Genomic DNA, 27,455 nt, shown 5'->3' with positions numbered 1-27,455 from the left:
ACCACTCTTCCTGAACTCCCCTCCCCTTTGGGTCATGGTCCCTTAGGGCCTCGCCAACAGGCCTCCTGAGCTTGTCAAAGTAATTTTTCCTGAAGTTGAGAACTTCTGCTTTGCTGACTGACTTGCCAGCTTTATAGTGGATGGTGAAGGTGATCAGCTCATGGTTGCTGTCTCCCAGCTTCCCTTCAATTGTTAGGTCACTGATTAAGTTATCCAACATTGCCAGTACCAGGTCAAGCAGCTCTTTGCCTCTCATTGGCCCGTAGAGTTCTTGAGTCAGAAAGAGCAAATCCACACACATGAGGAAGCTTTGTGATGTTTGGATGTGGGCAAGTGCTCTTCCCACAAGGTGTCAAGGCAGTTGAAATCTCCCATGACAACCATGGGGAGTGCACAGCCTCAGTCAGTTCCCTGGTGAATTCCTGGTCATGCTCGTGATCCTAGCTAGAAGGTCTGTAGTAGACCCCCTCCATTGTGTCCTCTGTGCCTTGTTCGCCACAGATTTTGACCCAGAGAGTCTCCAATCATCCACCCTGGGTGCCAATGTCAGCTTGCAGGGACACATAGCTTTACTTAATATAGAAAGCTACCCCCCACCCCTTTTGTGTGCATGATCTCTCCTGTACAAGGTATACCCAGCAGTCGTAGGTAGAGTCCCACCAGGTCTCCATTACCCCTATGAGATCATAATCCTTTTTGTTTAGCAGGAGGACCAATTCCTCCTATTTGTTCCCCAAGCTCCTGGCACTGGTGTACAGGCATGTAAGTGTCTCATTGGGGACCCTTGCCTTCCCTATAGGTCACTCTGGGGCTGGGGTAGGGGTGGGTTCCTTTGAGTGCCTTAGCCTGCTAGGTTTACAGAAGCTGTCCAGTGGGCTTGCAGTGGTGGTAGTCACCCCTTCCCCTTGCAGGCTCAGTTTAAAGCCTGGTAGAGCAGGTCAGATAGTCTGGCTGAGAAAAGCCTCCTCCCCAGAGGAATGAGGTGGAAGCTGTCTCTTCCCAGCAGCCCAGTGCCTCTCTCACCAAGGAGCAGACTGTGATCATAGAAGCCGAAGCCTTCACAGTGACACCAGCACCACAGTCTTTGGTTGACTACCTTGATTCATCTCTCCCTCCTCAGCCCATGACCCACAACCAGGAGGAGCAAGGAAAAGGCCACCTGTGCCCCCCACCCCCTAATTCCTGCAGTCTTTCGTGACCTGGCTGGGATTGCTCTGAGCCGTGTTGTTCATGCCCACATGGATAAGGAGCATAGAGGGTAGTGGTCAGAAGGCCAGGTAATCCTTGGGATCTTCTCTGCTATGTCCCAAATGCAGGCCCCCAGGAAGTAAGAGACCTCCCAGACTAAGGGGTTGGGGCGGCAGATTGCCCCCTCAGGAGGGAGTCTTCCATGATGACCACTCTGCATTTTGTCTTAGGGAGAGTAGGGATGGGTGATCCTCTCTTGCCTGCAGGAGCTGGTATCTCTGCAGACTCTACTGGGGCTGCAAGGGGTTTATACCTGTTGCAAAGCCCCAGAGGGGAGGGGACCTTGGTGTGGTGGGCAGGCCTTAGGGCCCTTGACCACCTTGGTCCAACACCCTGGTTGGACGGTATGGGAGATTCCCCTTGTCCTCCTTCATCCTGGAAGGTGACCTCGGTCTACTCTCTGCCTCCAGGGGGCGAAGGGACTGGCAGTAGGAGTCTGTCTCCTGCTCGCCATCCCTGATGGCACACAGTTTCTGGACTGCAGCTTGGAACTCCTCTATCTGAGACTCCAAAGTGGAGAAAATCTCTCAAGGGGAGGTGGCTATGCTCCCAGTCCCATGAGCCTGGAAATGTGCCAGGCAGCCCCCACAGCTGAAAGCCAGAGTCTCCGTCTGCATGGAGCCTAGAACCATGGGTTCCATCTGGGTGGAGGCCTCTGAGGTGCCAGAGGGGGAGGCCACAGACTAAAAGGGGACCCTCAGGGTACAGCATGTGCCCATCTGCATCGTGCCACTGGTAATCCAGCTACTGATGGGACTGCCTTCCTTGGGGCTCGCTGGCAGGGCCTTGGGCCCTTCTGTGCAAACTCTTCTGTGCAAACTCTCACACTAAACTCATGTGCTGGGCCCAGAAGTGTACCAATTTGTGTGTCCTGTTTGCAAGGCTCTGGTCACGTGGCTCCCTTGGGGGCTGGGCAAAGTAGGAGCTGGGGGAGGCCTGCCCCTCCTCAGCTCCACTCAGCTGCCTCCCCACAGCTGGCCTATGTCCCTCCCACCACAGGCCCCTGCTTACCTGCAGGCAGGCCAGGGCTCGTCAGGGGTCCTGGGGTCACTTGAGGGGTCCCTGGGCTCATGGGGGTACAACGGGCTTTCACCTGTGCATCATGTACCGGAGCCAGGACCACAGTGCGGCTTCTGCTATTGCCAGGCCCTTTTTAAACTGTGTGCATGCACAGAAGGACCCACTGGTTATTTGGGTAAATCCGATATCTTTTATTAGACCAACTCTGATACTTGGAAAAATTCTTTTTTGTGAGCTTTCAGGTATAAGTACCCTTTGTCAGGCTAAAGAAGCATCTGCAGTTGATCTGTGCTCTTCCTAGATGCAATAATAAAGACAACAGAGGCTGGTATGCATGTGAGAAAGCCAGTGAAAATGTAAATTGTGGTAGTCAATGGGTGAGAGACGGGAAAGAGTGGGGGAACAGGGGAATGAATGTAGCTTGTAAATAGTAGAGCGATACCTGGAGAGTCAGGTGTTAGGCAGGTTATAATGTGTGCTGGAGTATTCAAGAAATAGTCTGATGGAGGGGTGATGATTAGGAGGGATTCTGGTTTTCCCTAATTAAAAAAAAATCCCACTCCTCTTCCTCACAAACTGATGATGGTTTTGTGTCTGCTATCCTAGTTGCCTTCATTCCGGTCTATCCATTTGCTCCAATGCAGGTTGGCTACCCTCCCACTTAAGTGTGACGTTACATACATTAAGGATGAAGTTATACACATTACACTTGGACCATACTAAATCTGTAGAAAGTTAAGCAATGTTAAAGTTAGAAGGTGCTGTGAGCAGTTACACGTTAAGAGTTGATGCCATTTCTTGCCTGTGTAGCTCTGATTTCCCACTAGAAGGCTAGCAAGCAGGAGCCAGGACACCTAGACTCTACCCCTGCTTGCAAGGGATGTGGGAAGGGGGGATTGTAAGCAGTGTATCCACAGATGCTGAAGGACTGAAGTTACACTAACATAATAACTCATTTGCTAAAGTTACCCTAATATGGACTAGGTAGCATGGCCAAAAGTTAACGCTCATTTGAAGGGCTTATCTTTGAGATGCTTAGTGGGCACTTAGCACAAGTTAATGCAATGGTCACTCACATTTTAAGTGCCCTTAGTATGGTCTAAGTGTAATGTGTAACCACAAAGCAGATTGGCAAAATAACCCAAATTATACCTACACTAAGATGGGCTCTACATCAGCTGTCACTATGTAGGAAAAAGATCTGGGAGTCATTGTGAACAGTTCACTAAAGAAGTCAGCATTCATACGATTGTACGTTCACTTCCATAAATCAGCAGGAAGAAGTGAGGAATATTGGTTCTGAATTCTTTCTTTTCATGCAAGAATCATACCAGATATTAGTAAAGCAATACGACCATAAGAATATAAGTATCATCACTTACTGTGGGGGCCTCAGCAGCCATCAAAAGGCAAAGCAAATGGTAAGGATTATTAAGAGGAGAAATGTAAACAAACTGGAAAGTATCATTATGCTCCTTTATTAATCCATGCTGTGTCTACACATTGAACACTGTGCCCAGCTCTGGCCCCCACACCTCAGAAAAGATATAGAGGAACTAGAGAAGGTACAGAGAAGGGCAACTAGGATGATTAGTGGTATGGAGGGGCTTCCATATGAAGAGAGACTAAAGAGGCTAAGCCTATTCAGTTTAAAAAAGAGATGATTGAGGGGGAACATGATAAGGGTTTACAAAATACTAAACAGCAAGGGCAAAATAAGTAGGGATCTATTATTTTCAGTCTCTTACAGTACAAGAACTAGGGGTCACAAAATTCAACGAGTAAGTTTAAAACTAACAAAAGGAATTTATTTTTCATACAGTGTATGATTAAACTGTGAAACTGGTTGATACCAGATGTTGTGGAAGCTGAGAGTTTAGCCACATTAAAAAATGGATTGGACAGATTCTTAGAGGAAAAGGGCATCAGTTGCTAGTTAGCATGGGGGTTAAGGATACAGCCTCTGAATCAAAACTTCCTAGACCTTAAATGCTGGAGGCTACAAGTGAGAAAAGAACAGTGGGGAAAAAACCTGGTTATACCCAGTTTACTCTCCTTTTCAGCATCTGCTCTCTGGCACTATGTGATACAGGATACTAGGCAAGATGGACCAATGGTCTGACCCAGTAAATGGTAATTCTTATGTTTTTATGATTCTTATGTAGTGGTTAGTCACTATAGTAGTGTCTATTATAGACAACAAGCTGAAGAGAGCTAGTCATATGTCTACTCTTTGCTACAGAGTAAAATATGGGTAAATTTTTCCATATTCCATTACTCTATCTACATGTCCTCGCTCTTACTCTCCTTCCAAGGATGATTTTCTAAAAAGAATGAAATACAGAGACTCCTTTCTTTTACTTTACTGATATCTGGCATGATTATTGCATGACAAGAAAGAATCCAGGACCAATATTCCTTCTTACCCTCACTGCTTCCTGTTGTTCATACATTTATGGAAGTGAAACAGCTGGTTAATTCATCGAAGCCTCGGTTTGTTCATCTTTTGGGACACAGTTTAGGATGTAACTCTTTGATCAGGTTTTGACCCAAAAAGTAAAACATCTATATACTTTGAAAGTCTTCATTATGTTAATTCTGAGATGGGCCTAGAGACTTTTAATAGATCTTTTGTAAAAAGTGAAAGTTACAACCAGAATTTGTATTAGCTACACTCAAACATTTGTTCTAATTCTCCAATTTGTAGCAAAGATTTGATGGAAAAAAAGAAAAAACAACGATGCTGGAAAGTTATTCTTTACCACTACAAGGAAATGAACTGTGGGGTTAAGCAAACTAAATAAAAAAAACTAAATAAAAACCATTAGACTATCACATTCTAATGTTAGGGCTTTTTCAAACATCTGTTTTATCATGGGAAAATTTGGCTGTCAGATATTAAACCCTAAAACAGGATTTGGGAAAAGTTTGGAAGATACCTGGGTCTGATTCTCAGAAGTGTCAATACATGCCACTCTTCTTCACTTGACTTGGACTTTGGCTTCAAAGAACATCTGAAGACCTTTCTAATCACTAGTTTCCTCCACCATTTAAAAAGACTGGAGAGCCAATGTTCATAGTCTGATTGATAACCTGTATGGTCATAACATTGAACCTAATTGCTTTTCTCTGTGAAAAAGAGGATCTGTATTTTGAACTAGTAACAAATGTATGTATGTATTTTTTGCAAAATGGCAAGCTTGGGACTGCCAGGTTCTTCTAAAAATGGCAATGTTGGGATTTAGATTGTCTCAGTCTTCTAAGTGGCCTTCATGTATCCTTTTAAAAATTTGACAGACAATTCAGATAAGACTGAAGTATTACAAATGATTCAGAGAAAGCTGAAGTGTTTAATGCCTTTTTTACTTCAGTTTTCACAAACAGTTGAAGTTTTATTCAAATCTCAATAAATCTCAACAGGTTTAGACACATCACCTGTAGTCCCCATTATCCCCATTCCCACTGGTTGGTGGAAAACCTTATGAAGTGCTTACTAAAAGGCAACAGATACAGATTATGATCTGTATTTAGTTTCAGACAGCTTGGAGTAGGTTTGACCACTTTGTTGGACTTACTAAAATATAAAGGTATTGAGACACGAAAGAAGGGCTGAGAGCATTTGCTTTTGATTGGCATTGTGCTGTTCTGAGGGACAAGGAGAAAGCCATGTTTCTATCTGTCGGTGCTGGTAAAAAGCCACTTTTTATATTGGCTTATTTTGATTTAACATGCATAATTATCCTTATTTAATATCCATATTAGCATCCATTATTATGAACAGATCTTTTTCTGGAATTAGGGGTACCAGAGGTTGTGAATAAAATATCAGACATGATGTTTAAACAGTGGGATTTTCTCTCTCTCTCTCTCTCTCTCTCCAACCCCCCTGATCTTCCTGCAGTGGAGAAAGTGGTTCTGGGAAAACTGAAGCCTGCAAACAAATTGTGAAGCACCTAACGTGCAGATCCAGCTCCAGCAGGTGTACCTTTGATTCAAAGATAAAACATGTAAGTTGTGTTTTGAGCAGCCTTAGAATGTGACACATACACATGCTTTGAATGAGCAGGGGCATTTTTTAATTTTACATTTTTCTTTAGGGATGCTCAGATAGGACTTTTCGCCAAGCTATTTAAGTCACTGTGGGACTGGCTGGATTGAAAGTATATCAAACCTACACTAAACTGACATGCTTTTTAGTCCTTTTAATTTTCCTTCTTGCTCTACTCATGGAAAGACTTTCATAACATCACAATGCTTCTCATTAAATACAGTCGAGTGTCAATTATCTGAAAACCATTTATCAAAACCATTTACCCAGGCATCTGAATGCAGGACATGTTGCCAACCTGAGTGGTACAAATTAAAGCACTGGCAACTTAGAAGAAAGAGAGCTGCTTCAACCAAAGGTATAGCCAGGGAGCTCTGCATGTGGGGTAGCTGCATGATGCCCAGGGCAGCACTGCCTATTGCTGTGACACAATCAGCTGCTGGTGTGGTTGTGGCCGTGTTGTGCCCAGGTGATACCCCCTTCTCTCAGTTATGCTACAGGTTTCAGCCACTAAAAAGAAAACAAAGTAATCAACAAGCTAACCAAAGGTGGTGAATCTGTTACTCAACTTGCTTTAGTACAGTGGAGAATGTTCACTTAATGCACATTTCATTAACAAAACAATTGGATTTTATGAATTAGGTCAGATACTTGCCACTCTACTCCATTCTAATTGCCTTCAGTAACTAAAGTAACTCTTTATTTTGTGGTGGTGTCCAGTGTGGCAATTGAAACGAAGTATAGCAACTACTACAGTATCAGGAAAAGTATTATATGGGAGAAGGTGGGAAGATGTTTAAGGGTACTTGATGCAAATTGATGATATATGCAGTATCATTACCATGCTTTAACTGAAGTGTTAATTTACAAAAGTATGATTTAAGTGTTATTATCTTGACAATATGTCAGAACTCCACTAAACTAAATCAATATAGCTTTACTCATCCAATAGAAACTTCTCATGAATTTTCTTTTTAAAAATTCATATTTTTTTATTTTTAGACACCAGTGTAACTCAATTATCATTAAATGTTCTAAGCCAATTTGTTTTTGCCATTATACCAAAGGGAATTGCTAAAAAATAAATAAGGATAAATAAGGGCCCATTCTTTGAAAATAAGGAACACATTTATAATGCAGACAAAAATTTATTAATTTAACTTTGCTTCATACCTCCTTTCCATATCTGAACCAAATTCTTCCTAGTGTGTGTCAGGAAGCTGACGGTGTGTCTAGGATACAGAATTTATCTCCATGACAGTACACTCAGGGATTGGGGGGAGGTTCTCATTTGACTGGACACTGCAACTCACTGATGCATTAAATTGCCATAGCAATCATACTAGCAGTGTAGTTCAGAATGACATTCCCAAACAATAATAACCATTCTAAATCCCATTCAAAATCACCTTTTGCACTAAACTATCTAATGCTTGATCTCCACGCATGGGTGGAGCAGAATGTTGGAATACTTAATATAGCCATTTTTGAATTCTGAATTTTCTGCTTTAAAAAAACCCCAACTCTTTAGTCCCTTCTAAACTAAGCTTAAACTGTCTTTGTTTTAGAGCTCAAGCTTCCCTTGTGCATGGGATGCTTCCCTTGTCCTTCCATTGAACAATGAGATCTGTTAATTTTTAAGATTTTTTTCCCCAATACTTGAAAAAGACATTATTCAAAACATTCTATTTTCTTCCTGAAATAAAAGGTTTCTCCATTCTAGATAAAGTAGTGCTGTCAAAGTACAGCTGATTTAAATAGACAGTGCATGAATCAGTGATTATTGAGAGTTGAAAGGCTCCAGATGTGTTAGTGCGCATCTTGTATGCACATGTTGACAGTGAACTGAGAGTCTGACTGACGTCTGCTTGAATATTGGAAAACACAGCTGTATTCCTATTTACATTTTATTTAAAGTAAGTCTGATTACATTGAAATAAGCCTTTGCTTCACTTCACTTTAGTCAGAATATGAAAATTGAAATAGGAGAGTTCCCAAAGCAATGCTTACTTTACATTATTGTACAAAGCAATCTGAATCACTGATGCTACTTTTTTAAAATATGTACTTTAATACAAGTGCAATGAAAGTGTGTTAAGCTTACCATGGGAACTTCAATTTTGGTTTAAGCTCTCTAAGTTGATGAAGTATTGACACTTTTGTCTACAAGTAGCACATCTTCATTTCATTATTATGTCATCCCCACTACAGAAAGGATGTGGACAAATTGGAGAGTGTCCAGTGGAGGGTAACAAAAATGGTTAGAGGACTGGGGCACCTGATTTATGAGGAGAGGCTGAGGGAACTGGGTTTATTTAGTCTGGAGGGGAGAAAACTGAGGAGGGATTTAATAGCAGCCTTAAACTACTTGAAGGGCAGTTACAAAGAGGATGGAGCAAGACTGATTTCAGTAGTGGCAGATGACAGAATAAGGAGCAATTATTTCAAGTTGCAGCAAGGGAAGTTCAGGTTAGATATTAAGAAAAGGTTCCTCACTGGAAGGATGATAAAGCATTGGAACAGGTTACCCAGAGGGCTTATTGAATCTCCTTCCTTGAAGGATTCTAAGACTTGGATAGATAAAGCCTTGGCTGGGATGATCTAGTTGGAGATGGTCCTGCTTTGAGCAGGGGGATGGACTAGATGACTTGGTTAGTAGGGCTGTGAAAAGCTTCAGTAGCCAATTAGCTTTAGAAGAGATTCAGCCCAATTCGCTAACTGAATCCCCGAATCTGAATGAAATCAGGAGACCTATTAAAAGGTCCAAATTGATTCAGAAACCTCCAAATTTATTCAGAAAATATTCTGTCAGAAGGCAGACATGCAGAAAACAGAAACCTAGAAGAGGGAGGGGGAGGAAGACTGCTCTGATATTGACATCTGTAGCTGGCCAGTGACCATGATCTTTACCTGAGTTCTCTTCCAGTCATAGTGTTCTGGAGGAAGGATGTAGAAACAACATATAAGGCTGTGTGTGAAGTGATCTGTGCCTCTTGTGAGCTGTCTCTCTTGGACTAGCAGTGTCTGAAAGGTTCTGGCTTGCTATCTAGTATCTTGGTAGCTCCTAGCTAGCTACTCTCTCTCCTTCTGTGTTTTCCCTGAAAGTGTGTCATCACTGTGCACTGCAGGGAAGAACAACATATATTACAGACACATATACATTTTGCAGCACACTAAGCATTATGAAGTGTGCTGGAAAGGCAGGTGCCAGATCTTCAGGCAGGGGAGGGACAGGGGACAGAGGGAGAGCTGCAAGTCCCTTCCCTTCCCTCCCCCCCGCCAGACAAATCTATCCTGGCAGCAAAAGAAAAGTCTGCTGCTAGTGGGAGCAAGGAGGTGGGAGCAGTATCTGCACTTGCACCGCCGTCAAAAACACCAACAATAACCACTAGCAGCAGCATGACAGTCTCCACCCCAATTTCAGTTTCCAGTGTGAGTTTTTCAGTGCCGGAAGAGGAGCTGGATCTGGAAGCAGCAGAGCTGAGTGCCATAGCAAAGGAAATTCTGGGGAAGGAGGGGGAATCTGAGTTTGTGTTGCACACCCCTCAAAATTCCCCTAGAGGCAGGTCTCTTCTGGAAGGCACTTCAGAGGAGGTTGTGGGGGCAGGTGACTCAGCTCCTCCTATTGTCTGCCTGGTGAGCAGGGCGATAAGGCAAGAACCCCACCCAGAACCCAGAAGCAGATGGGTAGTGTAGTATGGGATCATTAGGGTTGGCAGATGATCCCAGGTATGCTACCTGCTGAAAGCAGATCAGCTGGGGCAAGGATGAAACATTTCACCGCCACAGCAATGCTGCTGCATCTCGGGAGGCAACACCCCCTTGCCCTTGTTCCTCCTCAGCCTGGCATCAGTAGGAGTATGCCCCCCCCAAAATTCCCCTCTCGCTCCAAAGCCTCCGTCCACAGGAAGCAGAGGCAGGCCACCCTGAACCAGTGGGAAAAAGGTGGAGACAAAGTGGCGTTTACTCCCAAGGTGAGCAAGGTCACCCAGGACATTGGGGAGATGCTTGCTCTCAATGGCCAGCCCTTCTCTTTTGTTGAGTGTTCAAGGTTCAGGTGGCTCATGGCCCCATCATACCAAGTGCCCGCATGCACTACCTTTAGCAGGACAGTGGTATCCTCCCTATATGAGGCAGGCAGGGAATACTTGAGGGAGGAGCTGCACAAGGTGGGGCCGCAGGTAGCTTTAGACTTCACCTCGGAAATCTGGAGCAGCCAGGGTGGAGATCATGCTTACCACTCCCTCACAGGGCACTGGTGTGATCAGTCAGGGTGTCAGTGGGCTCTTCTTCAAGCTGAGGTGATGGATGAGTCCCACATGGCAAAGGAGATCATGGTGGCCATGAACCACGTGGTGCAGGGGTAGCTTGTTGGGCAGGATGATGGGGTTATGGTCCATGGGGTTATGGTCACCAACAACAGGGCCAATACGGTAAAGGTGGTGTGTTGGCATCCACTGGGTGGCACACAAGTTCCACCTCATAGTTAGGGATGCCTTGGAGGGGGACAGGACTCCCAGTGATGGCATCGTCGCTACCACTACCAGCCAGCTCATTTAAAAATGCAGGAAGGTGGCAGGCTACTTTCACGGGAGCATCAAGGGAGGCAAGGTGCTGCGGTACAAACAGGCAGAGCTGAGCATCCCACAGCACAAAATCATACAGGTTGTGGAGACTCAGTGGAACTCCACATACCTGATGTTGGAAAAGTCTGGCTGAGCAACAGAAGGCCATCTATGAGATGGCCTTGGTCGGGGAAATTGGGACCAGTGGCCCCCTTAACAAAACAGAGTGAGATACCATCTCCCAGATCTTGATGGTCCTCAAGCCTTGCCTTGAGCCTTCTGAGAGCCTCAGTGCTGCTGATGCTCTCCTTAGCCAAGTGACCCCATAGTGAAGGAGCTTGAGAATCAAATGGAGAAGTTCCAGGGGATCAATGTTCCTGGCTGGGGCAAGCCGCTTTCACCAGAAGTTCAGGCACTGGTGAAGCAGCTGAAGGAGTGTATCAAAAAACAGCTGGATCCATTGTGGTCCAGTACAGCTCATATGCTGGCTGGCATGTGTGACCCGAGGGTGAAGGGGAGCATCTGCAGCAGCAAAACCCTCAATCACTGGAAGGAGGTGCTGGTGAACAGAGTCAGGGAGGCAGAAGGGCAGAGTCAGGGGGACATGGAAGAGTGGGATCTATTTTTCTGTGCCAGCACTCCAAGCACCAGCCAATCTCCTCCACCAGAGCTGCTACCAGTGTGGGCCAAGGGCATGGCTTCCATGTTGGGACACAGAGGCACCAGATCCCACCATCAGGCAGGTAGCATGGAGGCCTCAGTGGCTACCTAGTTCAGTGATGATATGGAGCCGCTGCATGGCAACCCCTTGGCCTATTGGGCAACCCACAGCCAGGTGTGGCACGATCTGGCCACAGTTGTCTGGGAATCACCTGTCCTGTCCACCAACCAGTGTTCCAAGTGAGAGGGTTTTCAGTATTGCTGGTGATGTTGTAACACCCCACCATACCTCCTTGGATCCTGGTTTGGTGGAGCAGCTGGTGTTCCTGAAGGTGAATCTCCCACTGCTGGGGTTCCTCAATCTCCATCTGTAGACAGAGTGAGTGCTAGCCTCCTCACTCTGTCTGCACCTATTTCCTTTTTGTTTTAAAACAAGTTAATGCCCTGCTCTCAGAGCTGGAGGTGGCACTCACTGCATCACCAGCCAGCAGGGGAAGAACATCCAACTGCTGAGCTCCCATGACAGGATGAACTTGGAGGTATGAGCTGGGGCTATGGGGAAGGAGGAGGTCCCAGGTCCTGGGCATGACCTATAACTGCACCCTGCCAAGGTAGGGAGGCCTGGTGGGACAGCTGGTGGTACAGCAGCCTCAGGAAATGCCAGGACTGCTAACCTCCCTCATCAAAGGCAGGTAGGGGGCACCTAATAACTTTCAGCCACCACATGCATGCACAGTCCTGGCTGGGGAAAGACCAGATCTGTAACATCTTTGGGAGGCCTGAGGCTTCCTGGTTGCAGTGGAGTTGTGAGGGTGAGAACAGGCAGGCAGCTCAGATCTGACCTGAGCTACCCTCGACTGGTCTGTGCTGGGGCCAGGACTCAGAGGAGGGAGTTGGAGGGTCAGGATTCTCAGGGTAAAAGATGCAAACTGAAGGATGCAAACTGAGAGGCACGGGCTGCAGCATGGAGGGGGTACAGAGCTGTGGAATGGATGTCACCCCTAGACATCAGAGGCCTAAATGGGTAACCTCCTGCCTGAGTAACATCTGAATCAGTTTTCCATCAAGGCATAGCACAAGAAAGAGGGGTGGGCAATTGGCCCAGAAACAGGTGGGCGGGCCAAGATCTAACCGGCACTGGGAGGGCCCCCTGTTACAGGCTACCATCTCTGCTGCGTTCATCCCGCTGTGCCTTAACATGCAAGGCAGACAAGGTTCTTTGGGTCAATCTGATATCTTTTATTAGACCAACTGAATAATTGGAGAAATATATCTTAGCAAGCTTTCAGGTTTAAAACCCCTTCTTCAGGCTGAGGAAGCATCTGCAGTTGTTATGTGTGCTCTTCCTGGATGGAATGAATAGTAAAGAAGCCAGAAGGTGGTATGCATGCAAGAAAGCCAGACAGTAAAAATGTAAATTGAGGCATTAGGGAGTGAGAGAGAGGCTGGGGAGGGGGATGTAGCAGGTAAAAGTGGAGAGGTACCTGGGGAGTCAGATGTCAGGCAGGTTATAGTACATCATAAATCCAATGTCTATATGAAGTCCATGAGATTTTGCATCTAGGAGGTTGATGAAGTGACGTTCAGAGGCTTGTCTGTGAAAAGTGTTTTGCAAATTCCCTTTCAGGATCAGGACTGAGAGATTGGAGAGAGAGTGGCTTTCTTGTGAGTAATGTGCCCCCACTGGTAATTGGGTATTCTTGTCTTTAATAGATTTCCAGTGTGCATTAATTCTGGCTCAGTTGTTGTTTGGTCTCTCCTACCTATCAGGGCATTTGGTGCACTGGATGAGATATATAATGTTTATGGAGGTGCAGCTGCAAGGTCCAGGAATGGTAATGGTTCTGTTGTGGGATGTAGTAATTGTGGGGGTACTGGAGATTAGGGCTGTGCAAAGATTCGCTCCCCGATTGGATTCCTCAGAGATTTGGCCTGATTCGGTGGCTGAATCTTTGATTCCAAATCAAACCAGGAGACCCTTTAATCTCTGCAAATCCAATTAGAACCCTCCGAATTGTTTTGGGAAGATTCAATGATTGAGACATAGACACAGCTTTCAATGTTTTTTCTACATACCTCAAGGTACAAGGCAGATTGTGAATGCTGTGATGGTGGGGCAGATGCAGTGTCCCACAGGAGTGTGTGGGGCTCCCCAGTGCACTCAGCAGCAGACCTGGAAGTGGACCAGAAGCACTTCCAGTCCAATTCTGAGTCTGCTGAGAAGGGCAGGGATACGTGCCCCCCCTATGCCCTCCTGGCTTGGCAACTGGTGCCTCCTGGGTCTGAGGGGGCACCTGGGGTCCCTCCATGGCCTATTGCCAAGCCAGGTGGCCCCCCAGCACACTCCCCGGTAGATCCAGAAGTGGACCAGAAGTACTTCTGATCCACTTCCGGGTTCACTGCTGAGCACATGCCTTCCTCCCCACCCCCACTTCTGTGGGATGCTCTATCTGCCCCAGCATCATAACATTCACAAGCCATGCCTGGTACCTTGAGGTATGTAGAAAAAAACATTGAAAGCTGTGTCTATGGCGGAATCGCTGATTCTCTGAATCAGCATCAAATCTTTGGATTTGTCCGAATTGACTGGGGACAGTGATCTGAATCAGTTAATCGAATCACTGTCCCTGATTCAGGCTGAATCCAAATCCAAATGGAATGCAACCCGTTTTACACACCATTATTGGAGATATGTTGGCAAGTTTTGCATTTCTTGTTATTGCATGGTCTGGATCCATTTGGTGTGTTTTGGGCTGTAGGAAGTTTGCTTCTGGTGATGAGGTTAGTAGGCTTGTTTGAATTTACAAAATACTTTTCACAGATAAGCCTATGAACTGCACTGCATCAACCTCCTAGATACAAAAACTCATGGACTCAATATAGATATTGGATATATGACACACTACAACCTGCCAGACATCTGACTCCCCAGGTACTTCTCCACTTTTACCTGATCCCCCTCCATCCTCCCCACTTCCAGACTAATTCTCAACCCCTGACACCTCAATTTACATTTTCACTGACTGGCTGGCTTGCATGCATACCAGCCTCTGGCTTCTTCACTATTCATTCCATCCAGGAAAAGCACACACACCAACTGCAATGCTTCCTCAGCCTGATGAAAGGTTTTTAAACTCAAAACCTTGCTAAGATATATTTCTCCAACTATTTAGTTGGTCTCATAAAAGACATCAAATTTACCCAAAGAACCTTGTCTACCTATGTCCTTAGACCAATGATGCTACAAGCTACACCTTTTAACGCATACAAGTGATATGAGTTTTGCTTTCAACGGTTTGAGGGGCACTTCCACAGAAACCCCTGCACCTATCTCCTTGAAATATGGCAGGCTTCATGCCCTCAGAAGGGGCTACCATCCCTGCTCTTTTCATCTGAACCGGTAGGAAAATGACAAAGTTGTAGGTATTTTAGTGATTCCCCATTATAATCTATGGCCTAATCACCAAATCGGCACCAGATCTCTGAATCTGATTTGGCTGAATCGAATAAGGACAGTGACTTAAATCACTGAATCAAATCACTGATCCTCTGAATCAGTCGAATCCAAATCTGAATCAAATACTTGCTCCTTTGCATGGAGCTACTGCTTAGGTCCCTTCCAACCCTAATTTTCTTTGATTCTGTGATGTTAAATGCAGTAGACCAGTTCTAAAGATGGTATCTCTTTGTGCTGCTACTACATAGATGGATAGCTTTACCACAAATCTGACATCCACATTTGAATTCAGTAATTATCTTAAACTCCAGATCAAATCCTCTCTAACTTCTGCCTTTTTCTAAAGTTCAGATTAAAAAATGAGGAAGGAGAACTAAATTAATTGAAGAATAAATAAAAGAAAATATTTTAATAAATTATGAGTAATAGTGAGACAATATAATCCAATGGGTAGGGAACTAAAGGAGGAGTGAGGAGACTCAGGTTCTATTCCTGACTCAGCCACTGACTTGCTTGCTGACCTTTGGTAAACTGCTGTACATGTTCATCATGAAGCCACTATAGATTAATTAGGAAGCTCTTAACAAATAGTTCAGTGCACATGGTGAGAGAAGGATAAACTGAAGTATTTATATTGTTTACATTTTAGGAAATATTACTAACACAGTAGGCCAACTCCATTCTTGTTGCAACCATGTGTAGTTTTATTAAAACCAAGACAATTGGTTAACACAACCACTCATATCTAAGGCATTTTTATTTCATTTCTACTGAAGTTAAGCCAGATCTGAATTAGTCAATTTAGTGCTGCCATCTGCTGGAGAAATAGCTAATTAAAACTCTAATTTTTGGAAGCCTGATTTTTTCTATAGCCTTAGAGTGTTTGTAAACAACACTTTAGAGCTGGTTTAAAGCAGGTTAAATGCCTTTTGCACCACTTTAATGGCATTGCTGTTTGCACATACGGTGGTGTATTGCGCGTTAATTCCAACTGCTGTAGCACATTCGGTGGTGTAATGTGCCTTAAATGACTATGACATGCTGCAAAGTAAAACACCTCTCAGGAATTTTAGTTTTCTGCCTTACAGCCATGGAGGGAAGTACTGGGCTCTGTGCAGCTCAGGGGGTGTGCAGGCAGACTGTGCAAGCAGCCCAGGAAGGCAGGCTCCACAGAAGGGAAGAAAAAAAAAAGCCCCGAGCCTGATCTCCAACCCCTCCACACCGGAGCCTGCTTGCCTGCCTGCCTGCCTGAGCTGTGTGGGGCCCGGTGTTTCTCTCTGCAGCTGCAGTGCCCCCTGGGACTGCCCAAGCTGGGTGTCTGCAGGTGCCACCTAGGGGTGGCACCACCACTGCTGTGGAGGGAAGCACCAGCCCCACCCGCAGCTCAGGGACCACTCTGCCTGCCAGCAGCTCGCTGTCCCCTCCCTGTCACTGGAGAGGCAGTTAAGGATCGGGCTTTGACACAGGTGTACATGACACAGAGGTTTGCTTCACTCTAAAAAAAAAAACACTGCTTCAATTTAGGTAGAATTAAACATTCATGTTGTGTATAAACCCTTTATACTCTAGTGTAATTTGTAGGTCTCAAACATGGATGTGTAATGCTCCCTATCAGAATAGCACTTGGCACTGAGTTTTCCACGGTATAAATGATTACACAAGTTAGAACCGAAGAGGTTACTTTAAAAGAAAACTATATGGTGTGTTGTCATCCCAGTTCATGAAAAGTCCAACAAATTTGCGTTTAATCAAATGAGAAAATGTGCTTTTGGTGTGTGATTTTTTTTTTCCTGTGTTGGAAGGGGCACATGGATAGTTTGCTGCCTTTCCCATTATTTCCTGAAATGATTGTTTGAACACGAGAAATTGGAAATTTGTTTTTCATCTCCAAATATATATTTTTTAAAAGATGACAGGTAAGTTGAATCACAGAAGTGCATTTATATAGAAACATTCCAAAAAGATGAGGAACTTGGTTTTCCTCTCTTAAAATGGTATAAATGATGAGTAACTCTGAAGTTGGTAATCAAAATCATCTCCCTCCTTCATTTTGCAACACTGATACTAAAGGACCAAAAAGTTGCTAGATTCCTATGCCTAAGACAGTCCCAACTATCCCATAGCTAGCCTACCTGGTCTGTTTTGGTACTACTTGAGGTCCAAATGTTGAGATCGTATATGGGGTAGGAGGTGACATAAATAGCATGTTCCACAAGCCCCCCTTGGTGAATGGGCCTGCTCTTGTTCTTTAGAGAAGCTGTGGGGATGCGCTAAATTAGTGGGGGACAAACTTTTTGGCAGGCATGTCACAAATTATTCCAACACTTTTTGTGTACAGAAGCATGCAATTAAAGACATTTGCCCCCAAAAATCTTGTTGTCCTAATAAAAGATATCACCTCTTTCCACAAGTTCTAACTGCTTTTTCCTCTAAACCAATACACGTAGAACCTGGATATCTGAAAAATTATCCCTGCACTCTCTCATAGCCATTCAGATCCCTTTCCCCTTTCCTTTCTGTTCCCTGCTTTGTGCTTTCTGACCAGGCTGCTGCTCTGCTCTCATGCTCTGTTTTCTGCTCCCTGACCTATATACCACTGTGCTGCCTGATCTCTTCCCAGTCTCCTATGTGCCACACACAGGCTGTCCATGCCCCTTGTGACACTAATACAGCAGGTCTAAATTAATGCATAATTGGCATAAAACTAACTAAAGGATTAATAAGATGCCTCCCAGAAATACTATATATTATCAAATAATCTTATCCAAAGGCATTGTAGGTGTGGTAAAATAGGTTAAGGTAGAAGAGAATCAAGATCTCTGACTTCATCTTTCTAGGGTGTGCCTTGTCTCCCTAACTCTGCTAGTCTGTCAAAAAAGACATTATCTTTTGAACCATCGGTCATGGGGCGGGGTCCTGCAGGATGGCTATGATCTTCCCAAGACCCCCTTACCATGCCAAGTTGGCCCAATGGGCACTCTCAATTCTCGCCCACCATGTCTTTGATGGAAAATATAAAGTAGGAAGGCTGCCTTTAAGTCCTCTTGGACACAGTTTGCTGGACTCTCTGATCCCATGGGCTCTCGACCCCTTATAGATCCCATTTTATGATAGGTGTTTCGGGGCACTCTAGCCTTATGGGCTATACGTGTGGCTCCAAACACCCCTTTACCACACGCCAAGCCTCACAGATGATACCAACATTGTTCTGTCTGGGTCTTGTTGCAATTTGCCCCCCTTGTCCTCCCTGGGCTCTCCGCAGCCCTGTATCGCTCAGCGTCTCACCCCAAATGCTGTGCCCTCTCTGGCACTGGGGTCCCAACACTGCTGTGGGTCTCCTATGAGGCCTCCTCCTTCCCCTAATAGCCCATCCAAACCACCGGTGTTGTGGAACAAAAAACAAAACACAAGTCCCTGGGCTATAACATAATACAAAAGACAAGGGTGTGCTCTGCCCCTTTTAAAAGCATCTAACTTCATCCCAGCACTAAGTCTCTAGTGAGCAAGGGTACCTGTGGAGTTTACGGAGACCCATTAACCCTGGATGCAGCATATTATGTGCACTGGCAGGTCCTTCACCTCTGGCTGCCAACAGGGAACTGACTTGCCTGGTCCCAGCCCTGGGGTTTATATATGAGCCAGGCCCTGCCCCTTCCAGTCAGCTGACCTCTGGCAGGTGTGGGCCACTAGCTCATTCTGGCTGCCCTGGTAACCAGCAGGTGGGGCTTCCAACTCACTGCTAGGGCTCTTCCCCTAGCAGTTTCAGCTCTTTAAAGGAGCAGGGCATCTTAGTGGCCTATGACACCATCTTCATTTCATTATCAACATTAACAAATAATTTAAGTGATAGTAACAACTTAAATTCATATTAGGGTGCCTGAAGAGAGGGCCTGATTTTCAAGTATTTGTTCACCCAACATTTCCCACTGAGCTTATTGAAGCTGTACCTTGTTCATGTCCTGGCTTATTGTCTCTTTAGTACCTACAGCCCAATGTTTACCAAACACTTGATACCTGGGGCACACTTTTTTCTGAATTAAAATTGGCAGCACACTTTACTCTTCAATCAAAAAGATGTATGCACATGCACATACATATATCTTTCTGTTTTTTTCAAATATATATTTCATTTCCCTGCCAGAAGAAAGTATACTAATGCTGAGATGCAAACCAATGATGAGCCTATACCAATGGTTCTCAGCCTTTTTAGCTTCAAGGCTCCCCTCTGTAATTTTTCTGGATTTCACAGCACTTCAGTTGAAAACCACTGTTATAGATCTCAATTCAGAAAAGATAGGAGAGAGGGGGAAGTCTTGAAGTTAAAAAAAATTGAGAATCACTGATCTAGCTGGTGCCACTTAAGGGTTGTCAGGATAGGACCTCACCCTGCTGTGCTGTGCTCTACTGTCTGCCCCTTGCCAACCCCTGGTCTGTACCTCAGGGATCAAGGGCAGCCCCTGATGTTGAGGCTTCCCTTGAGGACTTTCATGCACTGCCAGTCATTCCCATGGGTACTCCTGCCAGCCCGGGATCATGGGAGGAGTGAATAGAGGAAACCAGACTGCAAAGCCCAGCTCTGTCTCTGTGCATGCCCACCTACCTGCTTACAACAAAAGTGCTACTGGGAACTCCCACGGACTCCCAGCACAGGGGATAGCTGAGGACAGGGAAGGGCAGGGGAAGGAAACAGTAATGGTATTAGTCCCTCGCAGACCAGTTGCAGATGATGCTACAGTACCCAGGGCAGGGTGCCGGACAGGGGAGCAGAGCATTACCTCCTCACACAGAGGAATTGCATGGCACACTTCCCTCACTCTTGTGGCACACTGGTTTGCTGCCTCACATCCTTTGGGAATCACTGATATCACCTTTTTATTTAATTACAGGTAAACTGTATCTTGGAATGCTTTGGACATGCTAAAACTTCCCTGAATAATTTGTCTAGCTGTTTTATAAAATATTTTGAGCTGCAGTTCTGTGAGAAGAAAAAAACACTAGCTGGAGGTAAGTGTCATTTACATTGCAAGATTGCTTCTGTTGCATTAGAGTCTATAGACCAAGCAGATCTGCACCCACATTGTGTAAGGCAGCACACAGGGAGTGATGACCTTTATACTGACACTCCAGAAGGTCAAAAGCAATAAGTGAAGGAAAGAATTGAGGGGTTCTGGAGGTTCAGGAAAGATACAGTATCAAAAATAACAGCATATATTTAGCCAATCAAAAGCCTGGAATTAAAAATCTGCGGTGGATACTATTTAACCACTAGGTGGCAGAGAAACACAAGGAAAACTTAAATATGTTGGCTGAAGTATCCTCTACATTACATAAGAACCTAAAGTTAAGATATACACCAAGGACTTACTGTGTTTAACAGCAGAACCTTCAAACTGTGCTGTACTGTCTGCACCAGTGAGCCTGACCCTGCTGCCTGAACAGAGCTGAAATATTTCCAGGTGGGGGCAGCAACCACAGAACAACATGGCATCTTTGAAGGAACCACTGGTGGACATAGTGGGTGCGTCTACATGTGTGATTAATGCAACTGAATTAACTCCAGCACAATTTGAGCTAAAGTAAACTAACCTGGACTTTACCATCTACACGTGCGTGTAAGTGCAGGTAGCACAGAGTAGGAGGAGGGGCACACAGAAGTGCTCTGGGTTAGAATACAAGGCAGTCAAGGGGAAAGAGACTTAATGGTGGGGGTCTACTATAGACCACCCAACCAAGGGGAAGAGCTAGACCAGGAATTCTTAAGTCAGCTCACGGAGGTAGTTAGATCAAAGGACATGGTCATCATGGGTGACCTGAACTTCCCAGACATCTGCTTGGAAGAGCAGTCATCCAGGTCTGACTGCTCATGTAGGTTCCTAGCTCAAATGCAGGACCTCCATCTCACCCAGGAGGTGCACAGCCCCAGTAGGGAAGACTCCTTGTTGGACCTGGTGAGGGGGCTGCGGGTGCTTGACCACCTGGGTGACATTGATCATTGCCTGTTGGAATTCACCATCCAGCATAAGGTGGCAAAGGCCTGCAGCAAGGCAGCAGCCCTAGATTTCAGGAGGGCAGACTTCAATGAGCTAAGGAGAATAGTTGGGGAAGCACAGAGGTCCCAGAGGGGAGGGGAGCCAGGTGTCCAAGAAGAGTGGTTGCTCCTTATGGAGATGATCCTCCAAGGCCAAAAGGAGGTAATCCCAACAAGGATCAAAGGGAGCAGGAGGGCACAAAAGCCCCCATGGCTCACCAAAAGCATGCGGGAATGTCTTCTAGCTAAAAGGGAGGCATACACCCAGTGGAAGGGAGGGGCCATCAACAGGGAGGATTTTACTGTGGTTGCTTGGGGATGCAGGGGGGCAGTCAGGGAGGCCAAGGCAGAGATGGAACTGGGACTAGCTTCCTGGATCAAGGATAACAAGAAGTCCTTTTTTAAATACAAAGGGGGCAAAAGGAAGGTACTGGGTAACGTAGAGTCCCTGCAAGACATGCTAGGAAATTTGGTTGTCACACCAGATGACAAAGCTAACTTATTTAATGACTTCTTTGCCTCCATTTTCCTGAGCAGGGACTGGATCAGCCCCCACACTGGGCCCCCCCCCCAGGTCCCAGGGGAGGCACACCTAGGCCAAGGGTCAGGGAGGATCTAGTCAGGGAACTTCTGGAGGGACTGGATGTATATAAATCAGCTGGTCCGGACAATCTCCACCCCAGAGTGCTGAGGAAATTAGCTGAGGTCATTGAGGGACCCCTGGCATGGCTTTACGAGCACTCATGGTGCTCTGGTGTGGTGCCAGAGGACTGGAAGAGGGCCGGTGTGGTTCCCATCTTCAAAAAAGGGAGGAAGGAAGACCCAGGGAACTATAGGCCAGTTAGTCTTACCTCAATCCTGGGCAAGCTTTTTGAGAGAATTATGCTGGCACATGTCCGTGAGGGGCCAGCAGGGGAGATTATGCTTAGGGGCAACCAACACGGGTTCATTAGAGGCAGGTCCTGTCAGACCACCCTGGTGGCCTTCTGCGACCAAGTCACCAAATCCTTAGATGCAGGGACATAGTCTTTCTGGACTTTTGGAAGGCCTTCAACACTGTCTCTCACTCTGTTCTCATTAAGAAACTGGGGGACCATGGTGTCAACACCTATACAATCAAATGGGTCACCAGCTGGCTGGAGGGCCACACCCAGAGAGTGGTGGTGGATGGGTCATTTTCGACCTGGAGGGATGTGGGCAGTAGGGTCCCCCAGGGCTCGGTCCTCAGGCCCGCACTGTTCAACATCATAGAATCACAGAATCATAGAAGAAGTGTTGGAAGGGACCTTATTGATCTTCAAGTGTGAACCCCTGCCAGGGCAGGAGAAAAAACTGGGCTCAAATGATCCCAGCTAGGTAGGCATCTAACCTCCTCTTAAAGACCCCCAGCGCAGGACCCAGCACCACTTCCCTTGGAAGTTGGTTCCAGATCCTAGCCGCCCTAACTGTGAAGTAATTCTTATGGATGTCTAATCTAAACCTCCTCTCCAACAACTTGTAGTCGTTATTCCTTGTTATGCCAGGGGGCACTAGGGGAAACAAGGTCTCTCCCAAACCCTTCTGGTCCCCCCTAGTGAGTTTATAGACTGTCACCAGGTCCCCCCTCAGCCTTCTCTTGTGAAGGCTGAACCGGTTCAGGTCTCGCAGTCTCTCATTGTAGGGTCTGCCCTGTAGTCCCTGGATCATGCGGGTGCCCCTCCTCTGGACCCTCTCAATGTTATCCACATCTCTCCTGAAGTGGGGTGCACAGAACTGGACGCAGTACTCCAGCTGTGGCCTGACCAGTGTTGCATAGAGGGGGAGGATCACCTCCTTGTCCCTGCTAGAGATGCATCTATGGATGCACGACAAGGTGCGGTTAGCCCTTCCAACCGTGACCCCTCATTGACAGCCCATGTTCATCTTTGAGTCAATAATGACTCCAAGATCCCTTTCTGCCTCCGTGCTCTCAAGAAGGGGAGAGCATCTTCATCAGTGACTTGGACGAGGGGGTAAAAAGCACCCATTCAAATTTGCTGATGACACTAAGGTGTGGGGGGATGTGGGCACCTTAGAAGGATGGAATAGGCTACAATCAGACCTAGACAGGTTACAGGGGTGGACGGATGAGAATAGGATGCGATTCAACACCAGCAAGTGTAAGGTGATACTCCTGGGGAGGAAGAACAAGCACCATACCTACAAGCTGGGGAACTCCCTTCTCGTCAGTGCAGAGGCAGAAAAGGATCTTGGAGTCATCATTGATGTCAAGATGAATATGGGCCGGCAGTGTGGGGATGCAGTCAGGAAGGCCAGCTGCACCTTGTCATACATCCAGAGTTGCCTCTCAAGCAGGTCCGGGGAGGTGATACCCCCTCTATGCGGCACTGGAAAGGCTGCAACTGGAGTATTGCGTCCAGTTCTGAGTGTTGCACTTCAAGAGGGATGTGGACAACATGGAGCGGGTCCAGAGGAGGGCCACTTGCATGATCAGGGGGGAGCAGGGCAGGCCCTATGAGGAGACGCTAGGGGACCTGAACCTGTTCAGCCTCCACAAGAGAAGTCTGAGGGGGGATCTAGTGGCCTGTTACAAACTAGTCAGAGGAGACCAGCAGGCATTGGGGGGGTCCCTGTTTCCCTGAACACTACCAGGAGAGACTAGAAATAACGGTCACAAGCTGGCAGAGAGTAAATTCAGATTAGACATCAGGAGGCGCTACTTCACTGTCAGGGTGGCTGGGATCTGGAACCAACTTCCAAGAGAAGCGGTGCTGGCTCCTACCCTGGGGGTCTTTAAGACAAGGCTAGACAATCACCTTGCTGGGGTTGTTTGACCCCAGTACTCTTTCCTGCCATGGCAGGGGGTCAGACTTGATGATCTGCTCAGGTCCCTTCCGACTCTACTAACTAAGAAACTATGAAACTATGAAGTGCAGTAATTTACTCCACCATTAGATAACACTTGTGTCTGACAGGGCTATCTGATTGTGCAGTAAATTAGTCTACAGCCTAATTTCCATGCACATGTAGATGGTGACACTTTACTGAGCAGCAAATGAGTCTACTGTGCAGAAAGGTGCATATATAGATGCACCAAGTACGTTTATACCACTAGACCTAGCCTATATGTTTTTGTATGCCTCAAAGCAGTCACTTGTGTGCCACTGACCTACAGAATTGAAGGTAAAAATACCTTACCTAGATTGTCACAATGGTACTTATCCTTAAATGCTTCTTTTTATACAGAAAAAAGCAAAATGCTTTTAAAAGCATTTTAAAAACTTAAAGACTTATTTTTAGACCAGAAAAATGCTAAATGTTTGCAATATAATTTAAAAGGTCATGTGTCAAATACATAAAAGAGCTGCTTCTGATGATGCTTGAAACTGCATTCATGCTTTGCAGGCAAAGTTATCCCAGTAAGTTACTTGAAAACATTCGCTTTATTTTCCACCTTGAAAATGATTTAAGAAAAAATGGCAAACCAAATATTAAGGACTGGATTTTTGACTTGTAGTGTGTGGCTACAAAACGGTCTTAAGCAAAAGCTTCCTCACCTCTTCCCATTGGGTATCTGGACTTTGTATCTGGATGTCTGGGAGTAAATGGCAACCTACTAATCCCCAGCAAGAGCTCATTGGTGTGGATGATGGGGTGTGAAGTTACTTCTATCTCACCTGGAACACATTGCACAGACCAGCCAGACTGTCATAGGGGCTTTCTAGTTATTCATAGAATCATTGAGAAGTAGGGCTGAAAGGGACTTCCATAGGAACTGTATAACCTCTTAGCAAAACTACAGACTCAACTCTAACACACCATAAGGAACAACACAACCTGCTACAGGTAGAGCAGAGGGTTCATGGTGGCCAATGGCCTGCTGGTGTAAAGGTTGTTAATATCCACTTAAGAAATCCCAGGAAAAGGGCCATGCCCTCTGCGAACAGGAAAACAACTCCCCCCCACCCCCCACCTCTAGTCCACACCAATCTGACCATGGGGTAAAGTTCCTTCTTGACCCCAAACATGATGATCAGTCTGACCCTGAGAAAAGAAACCTCCAGGTTTACGTCCCAGAAGGAGCAATTGCACACCTCAGCAAAATCTGCAGCGTTGTCTTCAGCCAATACCCAGTGCCTCTGAGGAAGGTTTGAAAAACCGGGTTGTAAGTATATACCATCACTAAATTACTACGTACTCAAAGAAAGGAGGACGCTTGGGGAGAACTCTGCCTCCTGAAGGCAACACTCCATCCCTGTACTGCTCCTAGTGTAGCACAGTTATGTAGCAAAGCTACAAATTTGCCTCGAGCATGTTGGATTGAATTGTCCTAACATGTCTAAAACATTTCTAATTCATTGTTAAAATTCTAAATTGGCCCATTGTTTTAGAGAAATCTAAGTATGTTCTCTGGAATAATATCACAGAATTAGGTGTCAGTTCATTTTCTCTGTGGAATTTCAGTGCACTCTAGTAAAATTAGAAAGTTTCTCCTTTGGCCACCATTATGAAAAATATGGCTTCTGCAACCAATGGCTTTTAAAAGAAAAATGTGATCCCTATGAATTAAATTTAAAATATGAAGTGTGAGGAAGATATTTTTATTTATAAATTATTGAAGGATAAGGAAGGAAGATGATGTAAATATCAATCTGGAACCTCATTTAGACTTGGTTTTATAAGATTTTTTTAATGTTTTATATAACTTTAATAGAAGTCAGTAGTACTACACTAGAATTCCTTCTTGCACATGTACACACAGATTAAAAATATTAATAATGCAAATCTGGCAGCCAAAAATTACAAAATTATAAAAAATTGTGTGTATAGTCTTAATGTAGCTATCTTTTACATATGTATTATGATACCGTTATTACTTACATGGCAGCATATTGTTCTTTTAAGCAGGGCCTGTGTTTCACTCAGTGCACAGAATTCACTATGCTCACTTAATGAGCAGCCATTCAATACTTCATTTTATTTTCATTGTTCAGTGGGTGGCTCAATGCCTTATTTATTACATACCCTGCTCTGAATGCAGAATTACTAATTTCCCAGTGGGCTTTTTGTATTGCTTCACAGATACTAATGATTTTATTTTCATACTATCTCTGTAAGGTAGTAGTGTTGTTTTTCTCTTGCAGATAGGGTACTGAGACAAAGAGAGATTGTGATTAAATAATTCCACTAATTTTGGGTCCCTGGTTTGAGATGCCTGGAATTAATTTGAATTAATTTTTTTCAAAGAGATTTTTAAAAACATTCTTACTTGCTTTAATTTAACATCATATACTTTTCCATACTCATGTGAACCAAGAATCAACTAGTGTCCTAGGCTCTTCCTCACCACGCCTTTACATAGGCTTCACATCTTTGTAATTCTACTGATTTCAGTGGTGTTCTGTTGTATAATTGGAGTATCGTAGGCTGAATGCATAAATATGAACACTTTCTTTGCACATCATTTCTAAATTTGTGTCAGTGACTCTTCATTGAATATGAAGTAGTCTAAGGCCACAAAGAGACATGCATTTTCTCATAGGAGAGTCTCAGCTCTCCGAAAGAGAAGCCTGAAGTGTACAGATGTTCAGGATTTTTCTCACAGTCCAAAAAGGGCCAATCCAGGAGAAAAATAACTCAGGAACAACCAGAGTTAAATCACTCCCAGGAGAGTTTCTTCTAGGGGGGCAAATGTCTGAAAACATGCAGTCTTTTAAGCCACACCACAGTCCTCCAGCAAAATTCTCTAGTATCCTAGGGTGCTTTGCTCCCCAATGCCCTCCTCTAAGGAGGCAGAAAATCACTTCCTGGACCCTGCTGTTCCAGGAGAACTTGCCCCTTTCACAATCCCACATGGTGTTGCAGGAAGACACAGGCTGACTCTAACCAGTCTGTGTCAGTCAATCAGGGGTGCCCTGTGCATTGGTGCCATCTGTTTTTGGGCAGACTGAGGGAGCCTGCAGAGCAGGCTGAGATGTATGCACAGGAGCCTCCTGGCTATGCAGTGCCAGCACTGTAATTTCTCTGTTTTTCCATGAGTCAACATTCAGACATCTGTTCCAGCATCTCTGGGTAAGTTTTTTTTCTACCAGGAGAACAAACCTGGGGCAGCTCTCCCAGATCATTTGGATGTGTGTATGCAGCCTAACAGGCTATCATTTACATGTCAAGGAGAGAAGAGGGAAGAGATGGCTTCCACCTCTCTCCACTGGGGAGGAGGCTCTTCTAAGCCAGGCTGGCTGACCTGCTCCACCGGGCTTTAAACTAAGCCCACTGGGGGATGGGGGGACTGCTGGCCTGCTGAGCAGCCTTTGCAAAGCCAGCAGACCAAGGCACTTAAGGGAGCCCACCCCTGCCCCAGCCCTGGCACAATCTGTGGGCAAGGCAAGAGCCCCCAAGGGCACACTTGCCTGCCTGTACACTAATGCCAGGAGCCTGCATAACAAGCAG

General features: G+C 45.4%; 1 protein-coding gene across 1 annotated transcript in view; it reads left to right on the top strand.

The window, feature by feature from the left end:
- Nucleotides 1-27,455, top strand: part of MYO16 (myosin XVI) — a 545,578-nt gene that overhangs the window by 256,326 nt on the left and 261,797 nt on the right. Inside the window, exons 14-15 of the mRNA XM_090022346.1 lie at nt 6,170-6,275; nt 19,885-20,002. Of these exons, the coding sequence (XP_089878472.1) occupies nt 6,170-6,275; nt 19,885-20,002 (224 nt within the window). The remainder of the gene's footprint in view (nt 1-6,169; nt 6,276-19,884; nt 20,003-27,455) is intronic.

This window comes from Crocodylus siamensis, chromosome 1 (assembly GCF_052110815.1).
Source record: "Crocodylus siamensis isolate JL-2025a chromosome 1, ASM5211081v1, whole genome shotgun sequence".
In the NCBI taxonomy this organism is placed as follows: Eukaryota; Metazoa; Chordata; order Crocodylia; family Crocodylidae; genus Crocodylus; species Crocodylus siamensis.
This window is presented reverse-complemented; position numbering and strand designations above follow the sequence as displayed.